General features: G+C 44.6%; 1 protein-coding gene across 4 annotated transcripts in view; it reads right to left on the minus strand.

Moving 5' to 3' along the window:
- Positions 1-5,377: 5,377 nt before the first annotated feature.
- SLC25A37 (solute carrier family 25 member 37) overlaps positions 5,378-22,939 on the minus strand; it is a 39,369-nt gene continuing 21,807 nt past the window's right edge. For 3 of the 4 annotated variants that reach the window (XM_079956171.1, XM_079956173.1, XM_079956172.1), the window contains 3 exons: positions 16,779-17,007; positions 13,428-13,484; positions 5,378-12,413 (listed from right to left, as the gene is read on the minus strand). In XM_079956171.1, coding sequence (XP_079812297.1) covers positions 11,893-12,413; positions 13,428-13,484; positions 16,779-17,007 — 807 coding nt within the window. In that variant the 3' untranslated portion in view covers positions 5,378-11,892. Of the gene's footprint in view, positions 12,414-13,427; positions 13,485-16,778; positions 17,008-17,583; positions 17,786-22,939 lie in introns of those variants that run through there. The other variant, XM_079956174.1, reaches the window with a different exon arrangement.

Consider the following 22,939-nt stretch of genomic DNA (forward strand, 5'->3'; position numbering starts at 1 on the left):
GTAGCTGGCACTGCCATGCGCTATTCACCCTGCCCCTGCAACCCAACTCAAGAGCGCCATGGGGTGATAAAAAAAAGTAATGGACCCCTGAATGTTAAGTCCAGTCGTGGACGACTCTGTGGTTACGGCGCTCATCTCACTTTACTGGCTGAGGGAGCAGATGTTTGTCCGCGGACAGTTTTTCCAGGTCATGACTAAGCCGCTTCTGGCAAAACCAGAGCAGTGCATGGAAATGCCGTTTACCTTCCTGCCAGAGTGTTACCTATTTATCTACTTGCACTTTGACATGCTTTCGAACTGCTAGGTTGGCAGGAGGAGGGACCAAGCAACGGGAGCTCACCACGTCGTGGGCAATCGAACTGCTGACCTTCTGATCGTGACAGGCATATTGAAAGAGTACGTGTCAAAGCCAAACCATATGAATCACAGTTCCAGCAAGTGTAAGAAATGGTACTTTCCCTGCAATGACATGTCCAAAGATATCCAGGCGTTTCTTGGCTCTGGACAAGGCAGCCCCAAGGCAGCTCTCACCAGCTTGGTGCCCACCAGCCATTTTGGACTCTTGCTGCCATTAGCACAAGGCAGCCTGCTTTGGGGGAAGCAGGAGAGGCTGGTCCATTAGGGCAAATGAGACACGTCTGCGGCCGCCCCCTGCAGGCTTTCTTACCTATAAGCAGCGCAGTGGGTGGCCCTGCCTATCAGCTTCCTTCTCCTCAGTCTGAGTTTTGTGCTTATAGAACCTTGTCCGCTGGAGGATGGAGTATACAAATTTAATACATAATAATAAAATAAATAAATAAGGCCAGTGCTTCCATGAGAGAAGATGAAGCAATGTGCTTCAGGTGACCGATTCAACCCCCATCCCTGCCTTACACCACTGCCAGCCTCGCCACGGGTGCAGCTGCGGTGGCAAGGTTGGTGGCAATGCAGGCAGGACAGCAAAGACAGGGAGGGGCCCCAGATCGGCGGGTGGGGTGTTGCTTTGCCTACTGCAGCAAAACATCCTGGGCTGCCCCAGGGATAAACCTATGATTAAGAGTCAATCCATACCACACACTGAAAGCACATTCAATGTACACGACTCCCCACAAAGAATCCTGAGAACTGCAATTTCCCCCTCACAGAGCTACAGTTTTTCAGAATTGTTGTGGGAGGGAGTCATGTGTTTTAAATATGTATCAAATGCGCTTTCAATGTAGGGTGTGGATCTGCCCCACGTTGTCTTGGCCTGCTGCCCTATTGGGCACCAGTCACCAACTGTGGGGATAGTAAATATCAAAATGTTCTTCCCCTGGAATACACTGGGGGGGGGGTCCCCAACCCAGCTGCTGGTCCAGCTGCTGCCTCTTCACCAAGAGAAGCAACTCTGACATCAAAATATTCACATAGGTAAAGCAAGAGCCCCTGGAACTTGGACTCGTTAGTGATGCCCAGCTAGCATGTCTCTATGGTTTGGTCACAAACCACAAAGACAACCGTTTATTGTTGACTTAGTGCTGCTCATGCAGGCAATCTTTGCACAGCATCTACAACTCTTCCTCATGAAAAAGCCATCTCAACCCAAACTGAAATCAATGGAAAATGTAAGGAGCCATGTTATAGATTGGTTACAATGCCATCAGTTACATGAAATGTTTAAATTAGATAGAATGGTTTTTTGAACCAAAGCTCACAATTCGAAAAAAGAACTTCTACAAAACAAAGAGAAACTTTTGTCTAAAATGTATAATCAGTTATTAGAATGGGAAACAAAAGACGAGCTTGTTAAAGCCTCAATGACACACTGGGCAATAGATAGAGGACACAATATAGATTTTGGGGGAAACTCTGGAAAACTGACTTGAATTTTACAGCATGTTATTCTTTGAAGGAGAACTATCTGAAAATGATTCACAGATGGTATTTAACTCTGAGCAGGCTTGCTAAGATCTACAAGACAGAATCAGATAAGTTGACAGAATATGCACAACTTGCAGACATATAGAATAAGAAAATAACATATAGAATAACATATAGAATAAGAAAACAAGAAGAACATATGCTTATAGAAGATTGGAAAACATTTATTGAATATATGAAAAATAATTGTGTAGAGCTGAAAACACCGGCAGCATTAAGATAAATTCAACAGTGTAAATAAGTTTTGATGGATGCAATAATGGAATACTGATTGGTATAGTTTTTGCAGGGATTTATGATATGTAAAATGAACCATGGAAAGAAAAGAAGGGAAGTCATTGAAATATTAAGGATGTAAAATGAGTATTTAAAATTGTAAAACAGAAAAATTAATTTATAAATTTTGTGTGTGTGTGTGTGTGTGTGTGTGTGTGTGTGCCATCTCATTTTATTTCCCCACTTAATCCAGATTTACCATTTCCCTGGAAAATCAAGTAAGCTTTTAAAAAAATGGGTGGCATTTTGATGGCATGCAAGTGCTGTAAAAAACTTGCTGGCATAGGGAGCACAAAGTACCCAACGAAATGCCATGTAGAAGTAGCCACAGTCTCACATCTGTATCCCCAAAGGAGCATTTCCACCCGCATGGTTCAGCTGAGATCCAGCTCCAAGAGTCTTTTGGCAAAAAGTGAGGTTACGGGGGACCAGGGGAGGGCCTCCTCGGCAGTGGCGCCTGCCCGGTAGAACGTCCTCCCATCAGATAACCAACTATACAACTTTCCAAAGGCATCTGAAGGCAGCCCTGTCTCGGGAAGTTTCTAATGTTTGATGTTTTGTTCCTTTATATTTTGTTGAAAGCCACCCAGAGTGGCTGGAGTAACACAGTCTGATGGGTGGGGTGTAAGTAATAAATCACCACCACCACCTTGGCCTTTCAGCAAGCACCAAAACAAAAGTGCAAGAAATGTTCACTGCCAATCTAATGACCAATTTGTTTCTAATGAGACAACTCTATGGGGGAGAAGAGAACTAAAATTGGGAGGAACAGTGTTTTCCAGATTTCAGTAATGCAGTGAATATTTAAAAATTCTCTCAATTCTGGCATATCTATGCTGCAAATTTAAACCAATTTGAAACATGTTTATCTGTGTTTCTTTCAAAGAACCACAGGAATTGCAGTTTGTGAAGGGTACTGAGATGTCTGCGGTAGAGATCCCCAAATTCCTTCCTATGATTTCCTGCTTCAGAGCTGCTTCAGAGCCCCTTCAACTATGCTATCTGGGAAGCTTACAGTTCAACATGTCATATGGAAGTTAGGGATGGTGGTGAAATTTGGTTTTGTCTGCATTTCATTGTGAACCTGCTTCATTTCTACTTCTTGAAGCAGTAGAAATGTACCACAGAGGGCTTTTACAAACCATTGATCCAATCCAATAAGACAACCACACCATCAAATTCCCATACGGCTTGCCTGCCAAGGTACAATTAGTTAATACTGTTGTATCTGTATATACCAGTAGCATTAATGTGGTATACTCATTTATCATATTCTCTTTGCTGCAGCTTATCCTTAATCTTTGTAAATACAAATCTGTATCAACAGGAGATCTTCAGAGACAGCGTCCCCAGTGTGTACTCTCAGAATCACTATAAAAACAGTGTGAAGAGATCAGCCAAATGCAGAAGAGTGCTTAAGCAGTAAGGCAGAAATTGGCTAGAAAAAGGCAATTGTCTTGCAGTAATTGCTCACATGCTGTACTGTAACTTTTTGTACTTTTATTTTGCAGTCAGTAGAATCATGTGGATTAGGTTTTCCTGGACTTCAGACAACAGATGGAGAGGAGCAGGAAAAGGGCTGCATGTCTGAATTCACTCTCACCTCCCCACGAAGAAAACTACAAAATATGGACTCCTAATTTTTAGTTTCTTTAAAAATGGCACATAGCCCTTTTAAAGCTACGTGAAAGGGGAACCAGCATAGACTTTGCATTCCAAAGCAAAATTATCAGATCGTAATGAAGTGTAAAGAAAGAAAAAGATGATTACACCCTGCCACCTTTTGGCAGAATGCAAAAAAAGTTTGCTTTCTTTGTATGCATGAATATAAAGATTTTTATTTTTGCATTTGAACTTTGGAAAAGAGAAACTGTAACTCCTCCAGCCCCTTAGAAACCCCATATTTCAGTTTCTGAAACCCCACCATCTGCTTCCACAGTTTTAAATCTACTTGCACTGTCTCATGTGCTAGAGACATTATTTCATAAAATAACGCAGGCTACTGAATTCTGTACATTTATGAGTTTCTTATCAACTACCAGATTATGAAATCCTTTCCTAGGGTCATGGAGGGGGTCTGTGTCTTTCCATCACCCATCTCCAAATACACAGGGTATGTACCGTATTTTTCGCTCTATAAGACGCACCAGACCACAAGACGCACCCAGTTTTTGGAGGAAAACAAGAAAAAAAAATATTCTGAATCTCAGAAGCCAGAACAGCAAGAGGGGTCTCTGCGCAGTGAAAGCAGCAATCCCTCTTGCTGTTCTGGCTTCTGGGATAGCTGCGCAGGCTGAATTCGCTCCATAAGACGCACACACATTTCCCCTTACTTTTTAAGAGGGAAAAAGTGAGTCTTATAGAGCAAAAAATACGGTATTTCTACATATAGTGTGCATTATGACATAGCACTGGGGCCTGCAAATGGTACCCACAGACACCATCAGACAACTTTTCCAAGCCCAACAGGAGCCACTGACACTCCCAATTTATATTTTTTTATTTGTCAGGAAGGGATCTGTTTTTTGGCTGTGTTTTATTTGTTGGGGGGGGGTGTTCTACCTGCTGCTGTGGGTGGGGAGTCTCAGCGATCACTAAATTTTCTTCTGTAAAACAGTTGTTTTGTGGTGCTTCCACATGCAGAAAAAAAGGTAAGAGCCGCTTTGCACAGCCATCTGTGATGCCAAAGTCAACAGGTATGCAGAAGATGTACCTCTGAACACATATTTGTGTGCTTACAACACATTTTAAGGCACGTGTCTTCACTTTGATGTGAGTACCAGGTTTGTACAGGTGAAACTCGAAAAATTAGAATATCGTGGAAAAGTTCATTTATTTCAGTAATTCAACTTAAAAGGTGAAACTAATATATGAGATAGACTCATGATATGCAAAGTGAGATATGTCAAGCCTTTATTTGTTATAATTGTGATGATCAGAGGACACCCAGGTTCAAATCCCACCCCATCCCCAGCCATGAAGCTCACCGAGTAATTTTGGGTCAGTCATTCACTGCGCCTGCTCTACCGCACAGGGATGTGGGGAAAAGAAAATGTAACACCGCCCTGGGATCCTTGGAGGTAGGTGGGATAAAATATAATTAACATATTGCAGAATTCTGCCCCAGACAACTTGAGTATAAGTTCCTAGTTACCATTTACCACCCCCCCCCCAAAAAAAAATCAAACACAAAATACATGCATATGGAAATCAGATCAAATACTTTTATTTCTTAAGCTCCAGTGTTTTAACTGTAGCAGCATTTCTCAGAAAAACAACTTTCTCCCCTGTTAAATATATACATATACATATATGTAGAAACATTCATTTAAAAAGTAGACATTGGTAAATACATAAAAAGGCAATTTTAGAAGAACAAAATATCAATTTTTAAAAATCCACCCTTGTTTTTTTAAAAATAAATGTGCGCTTATAGCATGCAAAGCAGCAATGTGTGCACTTGTCTGCTTTGTTTCTTAAAGACCTTTCAAAAAACTTTAGCTGCTAGAATATTTTAATTTCTTAAGCCAAGACATGGCATAGCTGAAGATGGCTTTAGAGCAGAGGCAGGGAGCGAGTCGCCCCCCCCCCCCGATGTCATCAGGCTCCCCATGCCCATCAGCCTCAGCCACCATGAGCAATGGTCAGGAATGATGGCAGGTGTAGTCTGTAATCCCTGGGGGACACATTCCCTACTCTGCTTTAGAAGGGGAGCTCCAGTCCCAGCCACTGGTCATTCATGAGTATTCAGATTTTTTTTCCTTCCAGTAGCACCTTAAAGACCAACTAGGTTAGTACTTGGTATGAGCTTTCGTGTGCATGCATACTTCTTCAGATACCATGCACACGAAAGCTCATACCAAGTACTAACCTAGTTGGTCTTTAAGGTGCTACTGGAAGGATTTTTTTTATTTTGTTTTGACTATGGGCAGACCAACACGGCTACCTATCTGTAACTGGAACAGATTTTTTTTGTTTTTTTAAAAATGAAGACTGCACTCAGAGACCATCCCACTGGTGACTGTCAGAATCTTCCCCAGATGCTTCACAGATTAGCTTCTGAGAAGCCAGCCTAGTTCATGGTGAAATCCTAACCTCTGATCTAGATTGCAAGGAAATCAAATCAAATAGGCATCAAGGGAGACCAGTCTTTAAATGTAAGCCTGTCCCCAATTGTGTGCACAGTGGTTGGTGAGGTTTAAAGCAGAAAACATGATGGCGGGGCTCCTGAACCCTGCCCTCCCCATTCTACCCAACACACACACCTTCTTATAGAATTACAATCTGGCTAGGGAAAATGACCTCAGGAGCCACTGCTGGTGTGCACACGTAGGGCTGGAACATAGCCAGAAGGAGGGTCCAGCAAGCCCCCACCCCCATGCCTCTTTTGTATTTTGAATCATATTCCTAACAGAATAAAAAATACTAGCCAGCAGAGTTTTGGGCTGGGTCAGTTATATTTGGTTGATTTTAGACTGTTACTGTCCTTAAGGTCACAGGCATGTATTAACGGCAGCAGCATAAGGGACACAGCTACAGATCTCCCTCCCGCAGCAACGTCTGTCTTCTCGTGCATGCATTCTGCAACATTAGCAAGCAGAGATGCGGCTGTAAACTGGATCCCTGATTGGCTAGCTTGTGCTGCTTCATTTTCAGTCACACCATTAGTCAATGCGTGAGCTGATTCCAAACTGCTTTTCCCAGAGGCCTATTTTCCAACTCAACTGGGAGACTGCTTCACACTTTCTTGTGATAGAGGGTTTTGTGCATAAAATGTTTTAAAATGTGCAGTGATTAAGCAGGCATATGGCATAACCAACATGCTACAGACCCTTGCAGCATGTTCCTGTAGTGGAAGACCTGTGGTTATCCACCAGTCGCTTGGGCAAAAGCAACTCTGATCTACGAATAGAAAGTTGGGTCCAGTTCAAAAAAGCTATGTCTCTAGTTCTGTGCACAGTTCATCCAAGGCAAGCCCTGTCCAAACATACACATCCAACAAACTTCTGAAAGGAGGGGTTTTCAAAAGCAGCTTGTAATAAGGCATTGAGCAGGGCGGGTGAGCGTGCATCCATACTACTCAAAGGTGGAAACAATTGGCCATGAATACTTGCCCTAGTTCTGAGCATTCTGCTGAACCCATGTCTGGGCTGTAGCACTTCAGAATGTAAGAGGGAGGTTTACATTATATATCAAGTGTGGCGGAACCTCCAGATGTTGTTGCACTAAAACTCCCATCACTCCCATCTAGAATGGGCACTGGTAGAGTTAACAGGAGCGGGAGTCCAATATCTGGAGGGCCACAGGTTTCCCACCCGTGTCCGTACAAAAATTCTATTGGCAAAGAAATCTAGACTGTACAGTAACCTAGCCTAGTCTTCTGTCTGACAGTGTAGGAATCAATTTTAAATTTCAGTCCTCAAGACCAAGGTTATTGCTAAACTCTCCTCTGGTTTGTATGACACTCGGGAATGTCTTTTACCTCTACATTCCAAAGGCTGAAAATGCTACATACACACCGTTAATGAAAAATAATCCTATTGGTTTTGCAACCTAATGTCCAGTTGATGTTTTCAGTTGAACAAACAGGCAACTAGCCATGATGCACACACATTCGTCTTCCAGCAGTAGCTGCTATAATAATTCTGTTTTCCCCAGTCAAGTAATGCACTAACCCTGCTTCTAGCCAACGTGCCTCTAGCTCTCATACATCTCCAAAAAGGCAACAGCAAAGATTATTCCCCAACAGTAGAAAGTTACTCAAGGGCCAAGTTACTAAATGTATGCTGGGACTGCTGTCTGCATTTCTATCCAAGTGACCAGTCCCTGTATTCAGAAGGGCAATGAAAACCAGCATGCAAGTACATTGCAGAAGAACATTTGACTGAAGGTATTGAGTGGTACCTTTAAAAAAATCCTTCAGCTTCCTGGAAATCATTCAGTGAGAAGTATTATCAGAATGGTTTTAAAACTTAGTGCAAGCTTGACAACAAATTCAATATTTACTCGGGGTAGAAGCATTGTAGTTAATGGACATGTTTAGCTTAGGTTCATTAATTTCAGTGGGTCTACTCTGGGTAGGATACAGTGGAATACCACCCAAAACCTCCTTCTGCTCCAAACATATATGCTAAGAAAGCCGAGAAGCAAGAGACACACGATTTTGAAAATGCTTAAGTAGTGATTCAAGAGGTGTTTTACAAATTCAACTGTGCACCTCTACAATCAATATTTGACCACCAGGAACAGAATCCTCTTTTTGCCAGGGAATACAAACACACACACACGGAAGAGAGAAACCCACCTAAATAAAAAAAAATGCCACAGCAGGGTGAGGGGAGATCAAAATTTTTCTGATATAACCATCAAATGGCAGGATGCCATTTTCAGACTGGTTATCCCTCCACAGGAAGACCTTAGGACACCTTCAGAATGCAGGTGATCATCCCTGTCAAGTAAAGGGCAATTCCAGATGCAGTACTTTGGCCAGTGACCACGTCAAGTTCTAGGGCAGACCTCCGTGTTGCGCCCAACCCTGAAGACAACACTTGTGTCAGTTGCTCCCCGACTGCCAATCCCAGTAGGAACACTTCCCCCAAGTGGTGAGATCAGGCGCCTGGGCTGTGTGGACATACAATCACAACATGGTAAAGGTGACCCTACTGACCATGTCAGGATGAGGTGGGGAGATGGAGGGAAAATTTACATGGGGTGCTCTTTCAAGAATCAGCCCCATATCACGCACACCCTGCAGTTCTGCCACAAATATATTATAAACAGTGCTTTTTTGTGACAGTACTGACCAGTATGGAGTACCATCACCTTTTCCCCCTGCCCATGGCAGCCATTTTGTACTGAAACTCATGGTTCTTTTTAAAGATATGAGTACCGGCACCTTTTGGGTCTTTTCTGCACTCTTCCCCCTGCAAAAAAGCACTGATTAGAAAGATTTGGGATGGCGGCAAAAGGTAGCAGCCAATATGCAAATGAGCAGCAGCAGCAGCTCTAAGCCCACCATAACCCACCAAAGAAAGAAAAGGAACCTCTGAGGTATTTTTGTTTCACTTCTCGCTGCTGAGGAAGCAGACGACTGGAATAATCTGAAGCAGTTATGTATTAGTATTTATAATTAAAGTGATCAGGTTGAGCTTTGGCACTTTCAAGCACAAAAGCAACCATCTACAACCCATAGACTTGGAGCAGCCTTCATCCACATGGCGCCCACCAGGTCTATGGAACTACCATTCCCATCAGGCTGATCTGCAGCCAGTCCACCAAGTGCATTAAGATTACTATGAAATAGCTGCTATTTATAAATAACTATTATTTATAAAGTGTATAGACCCAGGCACTTTGCAAGGGGCAGCCCGTTACAATTATTTCTTATATATTGTTCAGTTAAATCCCAACAGGATTTCTTCTTCTTTTCTAAGTACCGTATTGACCCAAATATAAGCCGCACTTGCAAATAAGCCACACCTTTAAAATTCAAAGGGGGGGGGGAGAAAATACCCAATTATAAGCCGCTCCCTTAAAATTGTGCAGGCACTCACACCCGTAATTGGCAAATGTAGAAGAAAATCCTACGGGTATCATTCCCCCACACTCCGTGGATGCTTCCTGGGGGGGGGGAGAGCTGTGCTGCTTTGCCAGCGGCCTCCCCCCCCCCTTCCCCCTGACGGCTTGGGGAGGCTTGGGAGCCCCAGTCGGGATGCGTACCATTGTCCCACACCCCCGACAGCCCTCGTGGTGGCATCGGGGGGGGGGCTCTCTCCATTCCGGCCCTGGAAGGCAAGGCAGGGCCACAGACCTAGCACAGCTGTTCCAGCAGCGATGTCGTAAAAGCCAACTTCTGTAAGGTTGCAAATTTAAGCCGTACTTTAACTTTTCATGATTGGAATTGGGGGGGGGGGGAAGTGTGGCTTATATTCGGGCCAATACGGCATCTTGCTTTAGAATTGTACATTTTCCACATACAGGGATGTGTAGCACACAACAAACAGGACCATCCAGTTGCAATCCTGATTTGCTAACTATATATATAAAATAAAAATACAGTGATACCTCCAGTTACAAACGCCTCAGGTTACAAATGCTTCATGTTATGAACTCCGCTCACCTGGAAGAGTTACCTCGAGTTGAGAACTTTTCCCCAGGATGAGAACGGAAATTGTGTGCCAGCAGCGCAGCGGCAGCAAGAGACCCCATTTGCGAAAGCACGCCTCTAGTTAAGAACAGTTTCAGGTCAAGAACGGACCTCCGGAACGAATTAAGTTCATAACTAGAGGTACCACTGTAAACTGTACTCTTTGTATGGACAAAACGTTTCTGGGACAGCACAAAAGTTGTACATGTTCATAAAAAAGCAGACACAAAGCTATCACAAGTGCTAGAACTAACTCTACATACCTTCATTTGTACAGGCCAGAGGGCCAAGAGCAACATCACCACTCTCTCTTTTGGGGGGGGGGGGGGAGTGAAGTTTGTCTCTGCCTCTGCAAAGGCTTTTTGGTTCAGAGGCATTATAACTGTACCGCAACAAAGAGCTGCCTTTTCATGTCAGTTTTTTTTGCCTTTTACTTTTTTTAAAAAAACAACAACTAAGAAGTGATTCGAGGCAAGTTTTCCTAAGGAAATGTAAACTGATGCCCCACCCCTCAGCACACTTGCAGGAGTGAAATTTGCAAGCACACACACACACACACACACACAACTGCAAAAGGTTTTGGACATTTGTGCACGTCAGGCACAGGGGTCTTAGTGGGGAAAAGTCACACAACACCTGTTCAGAAACTGAGATGCAATTTGGTTTTAAAGTACCATCAGAGGCATTTAAGGGTTTGCTAAAACACGGTTTTATGCAAAACTACGTACTCTTGGTCTTCTACTCGGTATTGGTCAAAACTGGTTTCCAGAAGTGCCTACCAATCCCAATACATTAAAAGGGAAATGACTCACATAAGGCAGTTTCTTAAGATTTCAAAGTCCTACACCTCTTTGAGTATCCAGTTTCAGGAGAATTTAAGGAGCTGTTTAAGGATTGAGAATTCTTTACAACTATGACACTGGACAAGAAGTGATGATTAAAGCCATTCTGGTTTAAGAGGGGTGGGGATAATGCTATTCACAATTTTTCAAAATAGTGCAGAAGCCTCTTCTGACACACACACACAAAGAACTCTTGTTCAGCTGTTAAAACTCTTAAAAGCCACCCAACTCACTGATATAGAAAAATAAAAGGATAAACATTATCCATCAATTTATATCGCATAATTTCTCTATATAGAACTTTGTTCAGCTAAAAGGCTCAATCTTTTACATTTTCAAAGAGGGGAAAGTCCAATCCACAAGAACTCTCTTTGCCCCTTGCCCCTCAGGGGCGGCCCTCAAAAGGACTTCAAGGCAGAAACAAGTAGGCCTTGTAGAACCCTGTACAAACTGGTCACAGTTATAAACTCCAAAGAAAACTATAAATACTTGTTCAAGCCAAACAATCCTTGCACAATATGGTTTAACAAAAGCAGGGGGGAAGGTACAGAATCAATTTCTCTAGCATCTAAGAAAACACACACACACACACACACAGCAGACCCCAGGGGTGAATCTACCAGAAACCTTTACACAGTCACATAAAGAGCCCTGGAGAATTCCAGCACCCCCACAAAGGGACTCTGCCGTCTCAGAGGTTCTGGGTTGCAGCTGCAGCACCAGGACATGTCAGCACGGCGTCCCTTTCTCCAATTCACGCTTTGTAAGTGCATATTTGAAGAATTCATACACAGACCAGGAAATGGCAGTTGAAGGCATCTGGTATATCACCCTTGCCTGGACCCCCTTAAAATACCCAGCGATGCCCCCCAGCTGGTACACTGTCCTAAAGGCATTGGCCATTCCGGAGAGATGTCCGCTAACGTTCACAGAACTCAACACCATGTTCTCTTGTGTGTTGAGGAGAGTCTTGCAGACGTCCAGGGGAGTCGTGGCGGCGGCCGCCACAGCCCCAGCCACAGCCCCCGATATGATGTGCGTGCTCGGATTGTACTGCCGGCAGGGGTTGATCTGCTCCTGCATGAACTCATAGGTCATGAAGTGAATGGCTTGGAAGGGGATGTTCATGGTGAGCTGGGTGCTGTAGCTCCGGTAGAAAGCGCCCATCCCCTCCGTCCGATGCACCGCCCGGATGCACTCCAGGACCGTCTTGTACGGAGAGTTGTACATCTGCATGCGCTGCTTCACCACTGGCTCAGTGGGCAGGAAGGCACAGCGAGGCGTTGGGTGTGCCCCGAGCAGGGAAACAAAAGAAATAAGAAAAGCCAAATTAGATGCAATTCACAGATTTCGGAGCTGCATACCAACCAATAACAGAATAGTAAATAATGGCCATTGTAATTTCCCAGATAATATATTTGAGTAAGACAAAGTCCCAAAAGTTTAATTTCAGAATTACAAGATCTGAAAAGTTTAAAATTTTAAACTTACAAAGCCAAATACACTAAAGTATCTGGCAGATTAAATATCAATCACCCAATCCACTGTCAAGTTTAAAGTAGATTTCATTTGGATTCTCAAGGCTGCCAAGCGGGGACATTTGTCAGTCACAAAAGTGTCTGTATCAGACAGAGGCCACATTCAGACCTTTACAGCACTGTGGTGCCACCTTAAACAGTCATGGCTTCCCCCAACAAATGCTGGAAGCTGAGAGCTTTCAGGAGACCCCTATTCCCCTCACAGAGCTATCATTTCCAGCATGGTTTGACAATCAATGCCTCTTCCCAAGGAACTCTGAGAGCTGTAGCTCTGTGAGGGTAATAGGGACTATCTACTGGCACCCCTAACAAACTACAGCTCCCAGAATTCTTGGATGGAAGCCGTGGCTGTTTAAAGTGGTATCTTAAAAGCATGGCGTGATGGGAGCTGGAGTTGCCCTTTCTGAAACAAAACTAATGTAATTGCTCTGAATGTACCGTTTCAATTCCCAGGTGACCCTCGCAGAAATTTGGGAGTCATTTGCCAGTCAGTACTGACAATGCTGAGCTGCCTGTGTCTCCCAATCTGCAACATTTCATTTACTTATTTGACTCCATTTGTGAATAGTTTCCCATAAAAACTCTTGGGGGGGGGAATCAACAATAAAACAATTTAAAATGAAAAAACAATTCAAAGCACTATGTAGGTCTTATGGATTCCTGGCAATTTTAATGCTCCTTTCCTCCCCTCCACACCACGGAACCATCGATAGGCGAGGGCATTACCTTCAGCTGGATTCATAACACCATCATGGAGTAGGGTAGCTAAGCTCCCAGCCATTCCTGCACAAACATACAAAAAAGACAAGTCCCCTTTCACAAATCAATCCTCAACAATCCGCCTTTCCTTTTGCACCCAAATGAGCAATACATTGAATGCACAATACATAATCACCCTTATTTATGCAACATCATCAGGAATCACATTGCTCCTTTTAAAAAGAAAAAGAAAAACAGCCCCCACAACGCTTTTATATAAAAAAGCCACAGGAGACATATGAAAGCATTCACCATTTGCAAAAATACAGTGCAGCAACTTGTAAGAGACCATCTGGGGGAAGAATGGTTCTTTGGCAGTTCCTTCTTATGAAATTCATCTGTGCAGTTGTGCAAAGCAAGTCTGTGTTTTAAACTGTCTACCTGCCCATACTGACTTCCAGGTACACCTACCTATGATGAAGTTGTTATGAAAAAGTCAGCGGGGGGGGGGGGGAGCAACCACAATCTCAAACCAAAACACAAGAAGATAAACCTCAAAAGATACTTAACAAAAGACGCATTCTTATTTGCACTCCCAATTTGCATTTCTGAATTAAGTCTTAACATATTTCAAATATGATACTGGAAACGTAAAACATAACATTATTAAGATTATGTACAGCCATGACATGCTATTTAAAACACTTTATTAAAGTGTCCCAATTGGATCAACTGAAAATAAATAAACCCTATTTGTTTCAGAACACTGTTGTTTTTTAAGTTTTTAATCCCTCCATTATTTTTCTGTGGCTATGGCATCATGTTGTCATTCTGAGCAAGGGAAATATGCTAAGTGATGCTCCATTCAAACAATCCTTAAATGTGAGGGGAAAGGCAGGGGACAAATAAATATATAATTATAATGTTGGGGTATGAGAGAGATTCCCCAGTTCATTAGGTTGTGACTGGCCACACAGCCAGCAAGAGCTGACTTGTCCCCTGAAATGGCCACGGGCAACTTTGTACCTGAAGAGACACTGGGCTGCATCCAAAGAGGGACCTGCTCAGAGTAGACGTACTGAAATTAATACACAAAGCTGACTTGGGTCCATTCATTTTAATGGGCCTACTCTGAGTATAAGTTAGTTGAAAGCGACCCACCGTCTGCATCTGCTATATGCACTGGATTCCTTAAAACTGATTTCTGCATATTAAATAATATTTATATTATATATATATATATTTAAAAAACACCCTGCATGATACTATACACATTGACTTTGTACATTCAAGGGCTTGTATCTTAGACCACCAAGCCGGAAATACTGACCGCATTTAAAATGGATGTTTTTCTACATTAATCCATTAATCTGTGGTTACAAAGCCAGGCAGGTGCAAATTCAGAGAGTGAAGAATTTATTCCATGGGTTATTACTATAGTTCCCTCAAGAGTCGGAATATCAGCACAGGCCCCAAATAGTAAAGGTAAAGGTACCCCTGCCCGTACGGGCCAGTCTTGACAGACTCTGGGGTTGTGCGCCCATCTCACTTAAGAGGCCAGGGGCCAGCGCTGTCCGGAGACACTTCCGGGTCACGTGGCCAGCGTGACATCGCTGCTCTGGCGAGCCAGAGCCGCACACGGAAACGCCGTTTACCTTCCCGCTGGTAAGCGGTCCCTATTTATCTACTTGCACCCGGAGGTGCTTTCAAACTGCTAGGTTGGCAGGCGCTGGGACCGAGCAGCGGGAGCGCACCCGGCCGCAGGGATTCGAACCGCCGACCTTTCGATCGGCAAGCCCTAGGCGCTGAGGCTTTAACCCACAGCGCCACCTGCGTCCCCAAATAGAACCTCCCAAACGAAAGGTGAGATACCTCCAAATACTGGGGGGTGGGGGTGGGAGCAAGAACAAAGGCATTTGGCTGCCTAGACCAGAACCTAAGCTTCTGAAGATGACAGCCAAGAGACGGAGGCAGGCAGGCAGACAAAGAGAATCAGGACCTTCTCCGCTTGGACTGCTCCTCCAGCCAACTTTATGCTATAGATCACTTGTTTTAGTGATTCAGAATTCTAAGCCACCTTGGCAACAGAGGCTGATTCCTTAGGGCAGAGGTTTTCAACCTTTTTGAGTCCATGGCTCCGTTAACCAACTACATTCTTTCTGTGGCACCCCTGTGGGGCTCAGGAGTCCAGTTAGGTCACCCTTGCCTGCAGAGCTGGCAGCCTCTCACCCTTTTTCAAACACCCGCCCTTGTGAAGTGTTCCCTCTCTGAGCTGCCCCTCTCCTGCCCCACAGGGGCCTGGGACTTGTCTGTCCATTCCCAACAGCAAGGGCTGGAGAACTGGCTGGCTGGGCTCCCTCATCCAATTGCTTGCTTACTCCAAGGCTGCCTCAGCTCCTGGCAACCAGCACCTCCTGGCCAGCCCCAGAATACCATTCGCCTGGGAAGCTTGTAGCCAGGGCTACAGCCACAAACAGCTGTGCAAGCCTTTGGGAGGCAGAGACGCAAGAGGGCATCAGAGGAGGGAGGGTAGGAAAGAGGGACAGAGGCCAGTGTTGCCCACAGCAGCCCTGACCATCATTCAAGGCACCCCAGGGTGACACAGCACGCAGGTTGAAAACCACTGTCTTAGGGTGAACAGGGCACTGCCCCACCAACCCGTCTGCCATCAGCCAGCCCCCAACTAGCCTGCCTTTCTACTTGAAACCTGTCTAAGGGGAAGCCTGTCAGCTTCCTCCTCCTCCTCCTCCTCCTCCCTAGTCTCAGTGTTGCCCTATAAAACTTAGCAGGGAAGCAGAGGATGGGGCAAAACTAGAGCGGCTCTGGCTGCACTTACTGTTGATCTCCCTGCCTCCTGCCCTACAGTGTCCCAAAGGCACCAGCAACCACTGCGTCTTCGGTGCCCTGGCAGAAAGGCAATATATAAATGCAATGGATGATAGATTTAATAAGATTAGATACTGATTTAGAAGCAGAAGCAATTTCACCCCCCCCAAAAAAAGCCCTAAGAACCTGCTTCCCTAGAGGGCTGCCCAAGCTTGACCAACAAGTTGCTTCAAGTATCTGCTTCCTATGGCCCCAACCAGAGTTGCTCAGGGTCAAATGCTTCTCCAACATCTAACTTTTAGGGGCTCTGGAGCACTACGTAACTTCTGTATTCTTCATACACGAGACGCTAACACTGCTGATGCCTGTGGAAAACAGACAAGGAGTTGAACGCAGCAAGAGAGTGCTTAGGCGGCCACCGGCGGAGTCTTCCCAGCGTCTTTTTTCCAGAAGCAGAAATGCAGGCGGAAGATGCCAGAGCACAAGAAAAAAGTACACCGTTTGAGAGGCAAGGGACCAGGATGGCACCCTGGGCTGGTTATGTCAATATACCGTTGGCCAGGTGGCTGTTCCCTCCGTGGCGAATAATGTCACTGAAACTCCGTTTCATTTTCTCATAGCAGGCAAAGTACAGGGCATGCGCTGGGCCGGCTCCCACCACAGTCACGTTGATCCCTCGCAAGGGTCTCCAGAAGCCTTCCGTCTGGATCATCTTCTTCAGGGCCTCAAACACACTTCTGTACTGGGCTTTGGGGTCAGGCTGCAAACTCTGCATCCGGGTCTAGAAAGAAGGAAGTGAAGAAGCATGAGGAAAGCAGCCCTTGATGGCCCCCAGGATTAAGTTGAGGGCATCAGGTTCTGCCACTGAGCTTTTTTATCTAATCTAATCTAATCTATCTATCTATCTATGCATTTTTGCACTCAAGTGCCACAAAGGCAGCCACACCGATAAAACAAAGCCATTACACTCAGCAGCAAAACAAAACAGAATAAAACTACTCAACTGACAGTGCATTTGAAAGGAAAAGCGCTACCTAGTCCACTTGAAAGAGGATTGCAACAGAGATTGCCATCTCTAGCTACCTTCCCAGTTAAACACAACACGCCTGGGTGAATAAGAAAGGTTTTGCCTGGTGCCTAAAAACAGCCAGTGACTGTGCCAGGCATGCTCTCCTGGGGGAGCATTCCCCAAACAGGGAGCTATCACGGAACAGGCCCCTTATTGAGTTGGCATATGAAGCCGGGACTCAGACAATGTCCAGGTTGGTTCATGTGGGACAAGGCAGTCCTGGAGGAGCTATGAACTAATCTGTAAAGACCTGTTTTAAAAATGAATATATAAGCCAAGGAACCTTACACACAGGCTCCAACAGCACACCAGCAGGGGGCGCTATAACTCAGCCAAACAGGATAGCACTCTCTCCCCACAAAACCCGGACCCTGAGAACTTTATTGCTGTTACTCTCAATACAACAGAAGCTGCAAACGAGAACTGTATGTACTTGCTCGCATGTCTCAGTAATGAGCACCCACTTTAAGCAAGAGTAGAAATGAGTAGGACAAAGCAAGCGCCTTCTGTGGTTTCAGAGCCACATTATTCTGGGCCTGTTGTGCAAAAGCCAATTTTAATTTGTGCTGTAAAGATAATCATGCTGGGAAATGGTTTGGGGTAGAAGCAGCAGAAGATCAAGTACCAGGGCTAAGTGACAAACTATAAATTAACATCATCAGATCTAGTTGGCACAGATATGAAATTGTTGCTCCTCCAAAAAAATGTGCAATCTTCACTCAAACTTCCCTTTTGTAAGATAGCAAATCCGGCACCATTTTAAAAAAGGAATCTGGGGGAGCTTGGAAGTTTCAGATCCTTTAACTTGGCTTCTGTCCCAGGTAAACTGGCCCAAAGCATGGCACTAAAGCAGGAATCATTAAAATGAAGAGCAGGCTTTGACAAGGAAGAATCAGCATGACTTCCAAACAGGAAGCTTATCATACCTAGCATGCATTGAGGCCACACCTTGATGAAAGCAGAAGATAAAAACCCCACGGCCCGCCTAATTACTATATATGAATTTTGGAAAAGACTGAAATATTATGAGAATTGAAATTTGTATTCCCCCCCCCCTACTTATATTGTACACATATTGGGGGGAAACCCTGACACCCCCACCCAAGTATTTATATATGCCTACCTGGTTGAGAAACACCTGTCTAAAATCAGGGATTGTTACAGAGGAGCTCATCCCAACCTACACTCTGCACACACCCCAGAATTACATTATTATCAGTATTGTCATTATTTTGCTCAGCAGGTGGCAGTGCACTGAGCACAGAACACAGAGAAAAAGCAAGTCTGGGTGCTGACTGCATGTATCATGCACCGGTTACTGTCAGAGTAGGACCTGGGAGACCAGGGTCCGAATCCCCACTCAGCCGTGAAGCTCACTGGGTGCCCTTGCGCCAGTTGCTCACTCTCTGCCTAACCTACAGGGAATAAATGAGGAGGGGGAGAAGCATGTAGACCACCTTGAGCTGCTTGGAGAAAAAGCTGCAGTGTAAATTAGCCCCAGAGAGCAAAAACAAATCCTGGTATTGTATTGTATTGTGGCATCCACAGTGACTCAGCAATCAAACCTATTGTTCTGGAGTGTCCTCTCTCTCTAGGCCTGAGCTCAAACATATGAAAAAAATTGTGAGATTACAGCTAGCACACAAGCTAAGCCTGAAGTGTGATGCAGCTGCAAAAGGCAACAGGCACATGTGATTTGAAGTAAAAAGAACCACATTTCCAAGCCATGAGCATCAATGGTGTCACTTTATTCCGCACTAGCTACACCTCCTCTGGCACACGATGTATCCCTCTGGTGCCACACTTTCTAAAAAAAGTATAGTCCGGGGTGTCCAACCTGAGGCCCTTGAGTTGTTTCTGAACTTCAACTTCCACCAGCCCCAGCCGTCATAGTCAGGGATGATGGGAGTTGTGTTTCAGCATTATTTGGAGAGCTACAGGTTCCCCATTTCTGAAACAGAGAAAGTGGAAAGTGTTCAGGAAGAAGACAACGACAATGGTCAGAGGTATAAAAATAAGTCCTTAGATTGTGGAGGGTGGAAAGATGATAGAACTCTTCAAATCCTCCAACAGCGATCAAACAGAAGAGGACACATCCGCACCGTACATTTAAAGCACATCCACACCACTTTAACAGTTCATTTATCAAAGAGCTACAGTTTGCAGCAGCCTACAAACTACAGTTCCCAGGATTATTTGAGGGAAAGCCATTCTCAAGTGCACCCACCTCACCCAACAACCCTATGATTCAAATGCTAATTATCGCATTCGTGCTTTTTGGAATCTGTGTCCAAGCGCATGATCTCAGGACAGCAAGACTCTGGGATGCAATTCAAGCTACTTGGCTGGAAGGAAGAACCAATGCTGGACGTGTCCCAACAGCCTAATGTCAGCCTGAGCAATGCAGATCACTGTCATTCTGTGCAAATGCTCATTAGCTCTCGCTTCCCTGCTCATTAAACATGTCTGAAAATGTACCTGCTCTCAAAGCTTACAAGTTTTGTGCGCATGTGCTAATGATATTCCACCAAGGTACAGCCAAAAGGTATACAGTATAGTCAAGCTGTGCCATGGTCTCAGGTGCTCCAGCTCTTCAGTGGCAAAGCTAGGAACTCACTAGCCAGCCAAGAAATCTCCACCTTGCTGTTTTAATTGCTTAAGGCAATGCTTAATAGTCACCTGGATTGTTTCTACTGGTTCAGGGCTGGGCTGATTAAGTTGCCGTAAAATCAAAGCAGAGGCCCAGCAAGTCTACTCAAGCCCACAGAGCTGCTTGCTTGCGTCTCTCCTTTGAAGAACGGCATTCCAACCTGGAGCACAAAACCACTCTGAGCAGCGGGACACCATCTCTCGCTCTGCAGTCTTACAGCTCTGCCTCAGCGAGAAGAGGGGGTTCCCACCACCTTGCCACTGTCAACAGCAAGGTGCAAATCCAGGCTTCCTTACTAACATAAGTACAGCAAATCCCACTTCAACACAACCACCTATTTTCAAGGATGAAAAAGGGATGCAATTCTAATCCCAGAAGATTGTCTCATTTGCTGCAAAGAAAAATGCAAGAGAAGAATTACAGCAGATAAACACCAATTTGCCAGCTGCCAAAAAACTTGAGATTGGCCAGTCACATGATGAACACATAACCAGCCTTGGCACAGCCTTCCTAGAAGCAATTAAAGGAACTGTGTATTTATATCACATTTGCGTTTATATCACATTTGCATGTATTTATGTATTTATTCATTTATTCCATATATCTCCCTGCCTCCCAAAGGGACTTGGGTCAGCAATCTGGAAAGCAAGCAAAAGCCATACCAATGCCTATGTGCTTCTCCAAGTCAATTTCAAGCAGTACTTTTTTCGGGGGGTACTTTGGGGTACACAGCACTGACACCTCTTTTTTGGTTGCTGTTAAAAAGTGTGGCACTTACTGTAACGACTTCTATTGTCTATTGTGTGAGGCAAACATGCTTGTCATCAATGCCTCCCAAAGCAGGCAAAGTAGTTTTAGGAGACTGATCTTGAAGATCTTACACACACACTTATATTATTAATAATTGCTTGATAATAATATTGCAGAAAACAAATAGCATCTATAATGTTGATTTCAGGTGTTGAGATGCTCCTGAAAGGCCAGACTTCTGCTCTAGGCTTTCCATGTCTTCCCCTGCCCTGTGGAACAGAATCCCTGTTGAGATATAAAGAGTGGGACACACTCTTTATACTTCCTGGAAACCACTGAAGATACTTTTGTTTCCCGAAGCTTTTCCTAACGTACGTGAAACCAACGTTATTATGGCACTTGTAGAAAAGGCTGCAGCCGGGGAGCAGCGTTGGAACCCCTAGAGAGGCACTGCCTGTCAGAAAAGTCAATCCTGAGCTACAAGGTCCAATTGCCTGACTCTAGACAAGCTCCCATGGGGACCCACCTAAGGCCATATTGTCAAAGGGAAGAGACAAGGAAAGAAAGTTGTGCATCTCAAGGACATAAAAAATAACACCCATCTTTAATAAGCACGTTTTCATACCCTGAAGTGCTCCAAACATTGGTCTGCCCTTTTAGATAAAACAGAAAGTGAAGCCACGATTACCAGGTTTATCACGGCCTGACAAATATAAAGGCAACAACAGAATTATGTAAGATGTCTTAGGGCCGGGGTTTTTTTTTTGGGGGGGGGGGAGGTCCAGTCCGAGAATGGATTTATTTTGAGGATTTGTGAGTATTGGGCTTTGCTTCCTTTTACACTCACAACAAAAACTTGTTAACTAAGCCCGTCATACAAAGCCAGATCACTTTCCAGGGATAGCTGGTCCAAGGGATAAATGCAAAGGGGGAAATGGAGCAGGGACATATTTGAAATATTTGAGCACCACACCCAGTTTAGTCACAAGGAGGTTTATGTAAAATGAATCCTTCAGCATGTTTACACTATTACAAAGGACACCCGTGTCTGCAAGACAGATCTGAAAATGTAGGCAGATATCAGAGCCTGCTGTTCCTGCTATATACACATACACAACTGCCTAGATCAGGCAAAAGGTCTACTGAGTCCAGCATTTTGTTTTGTTATGAATTACAAGGGGAACCTGGAGCAAGACGCTGAGGTGCGGAGGGCTCTAGTTCAGGGTTCTAGCCAGCCATGCCCAAACTCCATTCCTGGATTTTCTGCTCTCCACCCCGCCCCGCCCCCCAATTTCAATAGTGCACTGAATATGCTCAGTCCTCACTGGGTTCTCTTTTGAGGGGCGGGGGTCTCGCCCCACCCTCTGCAAGGAATGCTGTCTATCTGCAAATCATGGAGTGCCTGAAAGCCCACAGATACCTCCTCCTTGCATGCAAACTGTGCCATTAGAGGTGTATTGGGCAGGAGCGGGGAATCTCTAGTCAGGAGGCCATTTCTCACCCACCAGCCCCACACATGTGATGTTACCCCGATAGATAGGATCCACTTTGGAAGAGTGAATTTGCTGTTACTACTGCACAGGATTGTTTTGCCCTTCAAAATGACACCCCCCACACACACCAAGACAGCTTGACAGATATAAACGCAAGCCATTTTTTAAAGAACTGCACATTGAAACTGCTTAAGAACACCCAAATGGAGCTTGCAGACCCCACTTTGGTCTAAGGACAACAGTTTGAAAATATATTGCCAAGGGTGCTCTATCACTGAGCTACAGTCCTGGCTTTTGCATCAGCAAGATGAGCATGGAAGTTGTTAAAATGAATGAACACCCAGCTCTCTGTGCAGGGTGTTGCAGGGACTGCATTTGACAAATTACAGCATTTCTGGCAAGTCCATTCACTTGCAAAACATACTTTCTGCTTTGAAGGGAACTGTGACACTTAGCAGCCCTGCTCAGCTGCTCTGATTTCATCACACGTAACCCATATGATTGCAAGCCTTCATAGCCATAGGCAGAGGGGTTTTTAAGCTTTTAGGACGAAAGTGATTCTCAACTTCATGCCCGATTTCAATACAATTATGGAATAAGAGAATGCAGACCAACAGACACTGGAAGAGCATAAAGCCCAGCTGTGCCTTTCTGCCACTCATCAGTGTTAGAAACTCAGCTATATAAGCTAGGTGCCAAATGGCTCCTTAAACCAAGGTTACAGTCGCCAAAACAGATTGTCTATAGTTGC

Source organism: Podarcis cretensis (genome assembly GCF_951804945.1).
Source record: "Podarcis cretensis genome assembly, chromosome: 15".
In the NCBI taxonomy this organism is placed as follows: Eukaryota; Metazoa; Chordata; class Lepidosauria; order Squamata; family Lacertidae; genus Podarcis; species Podarcis cretensis.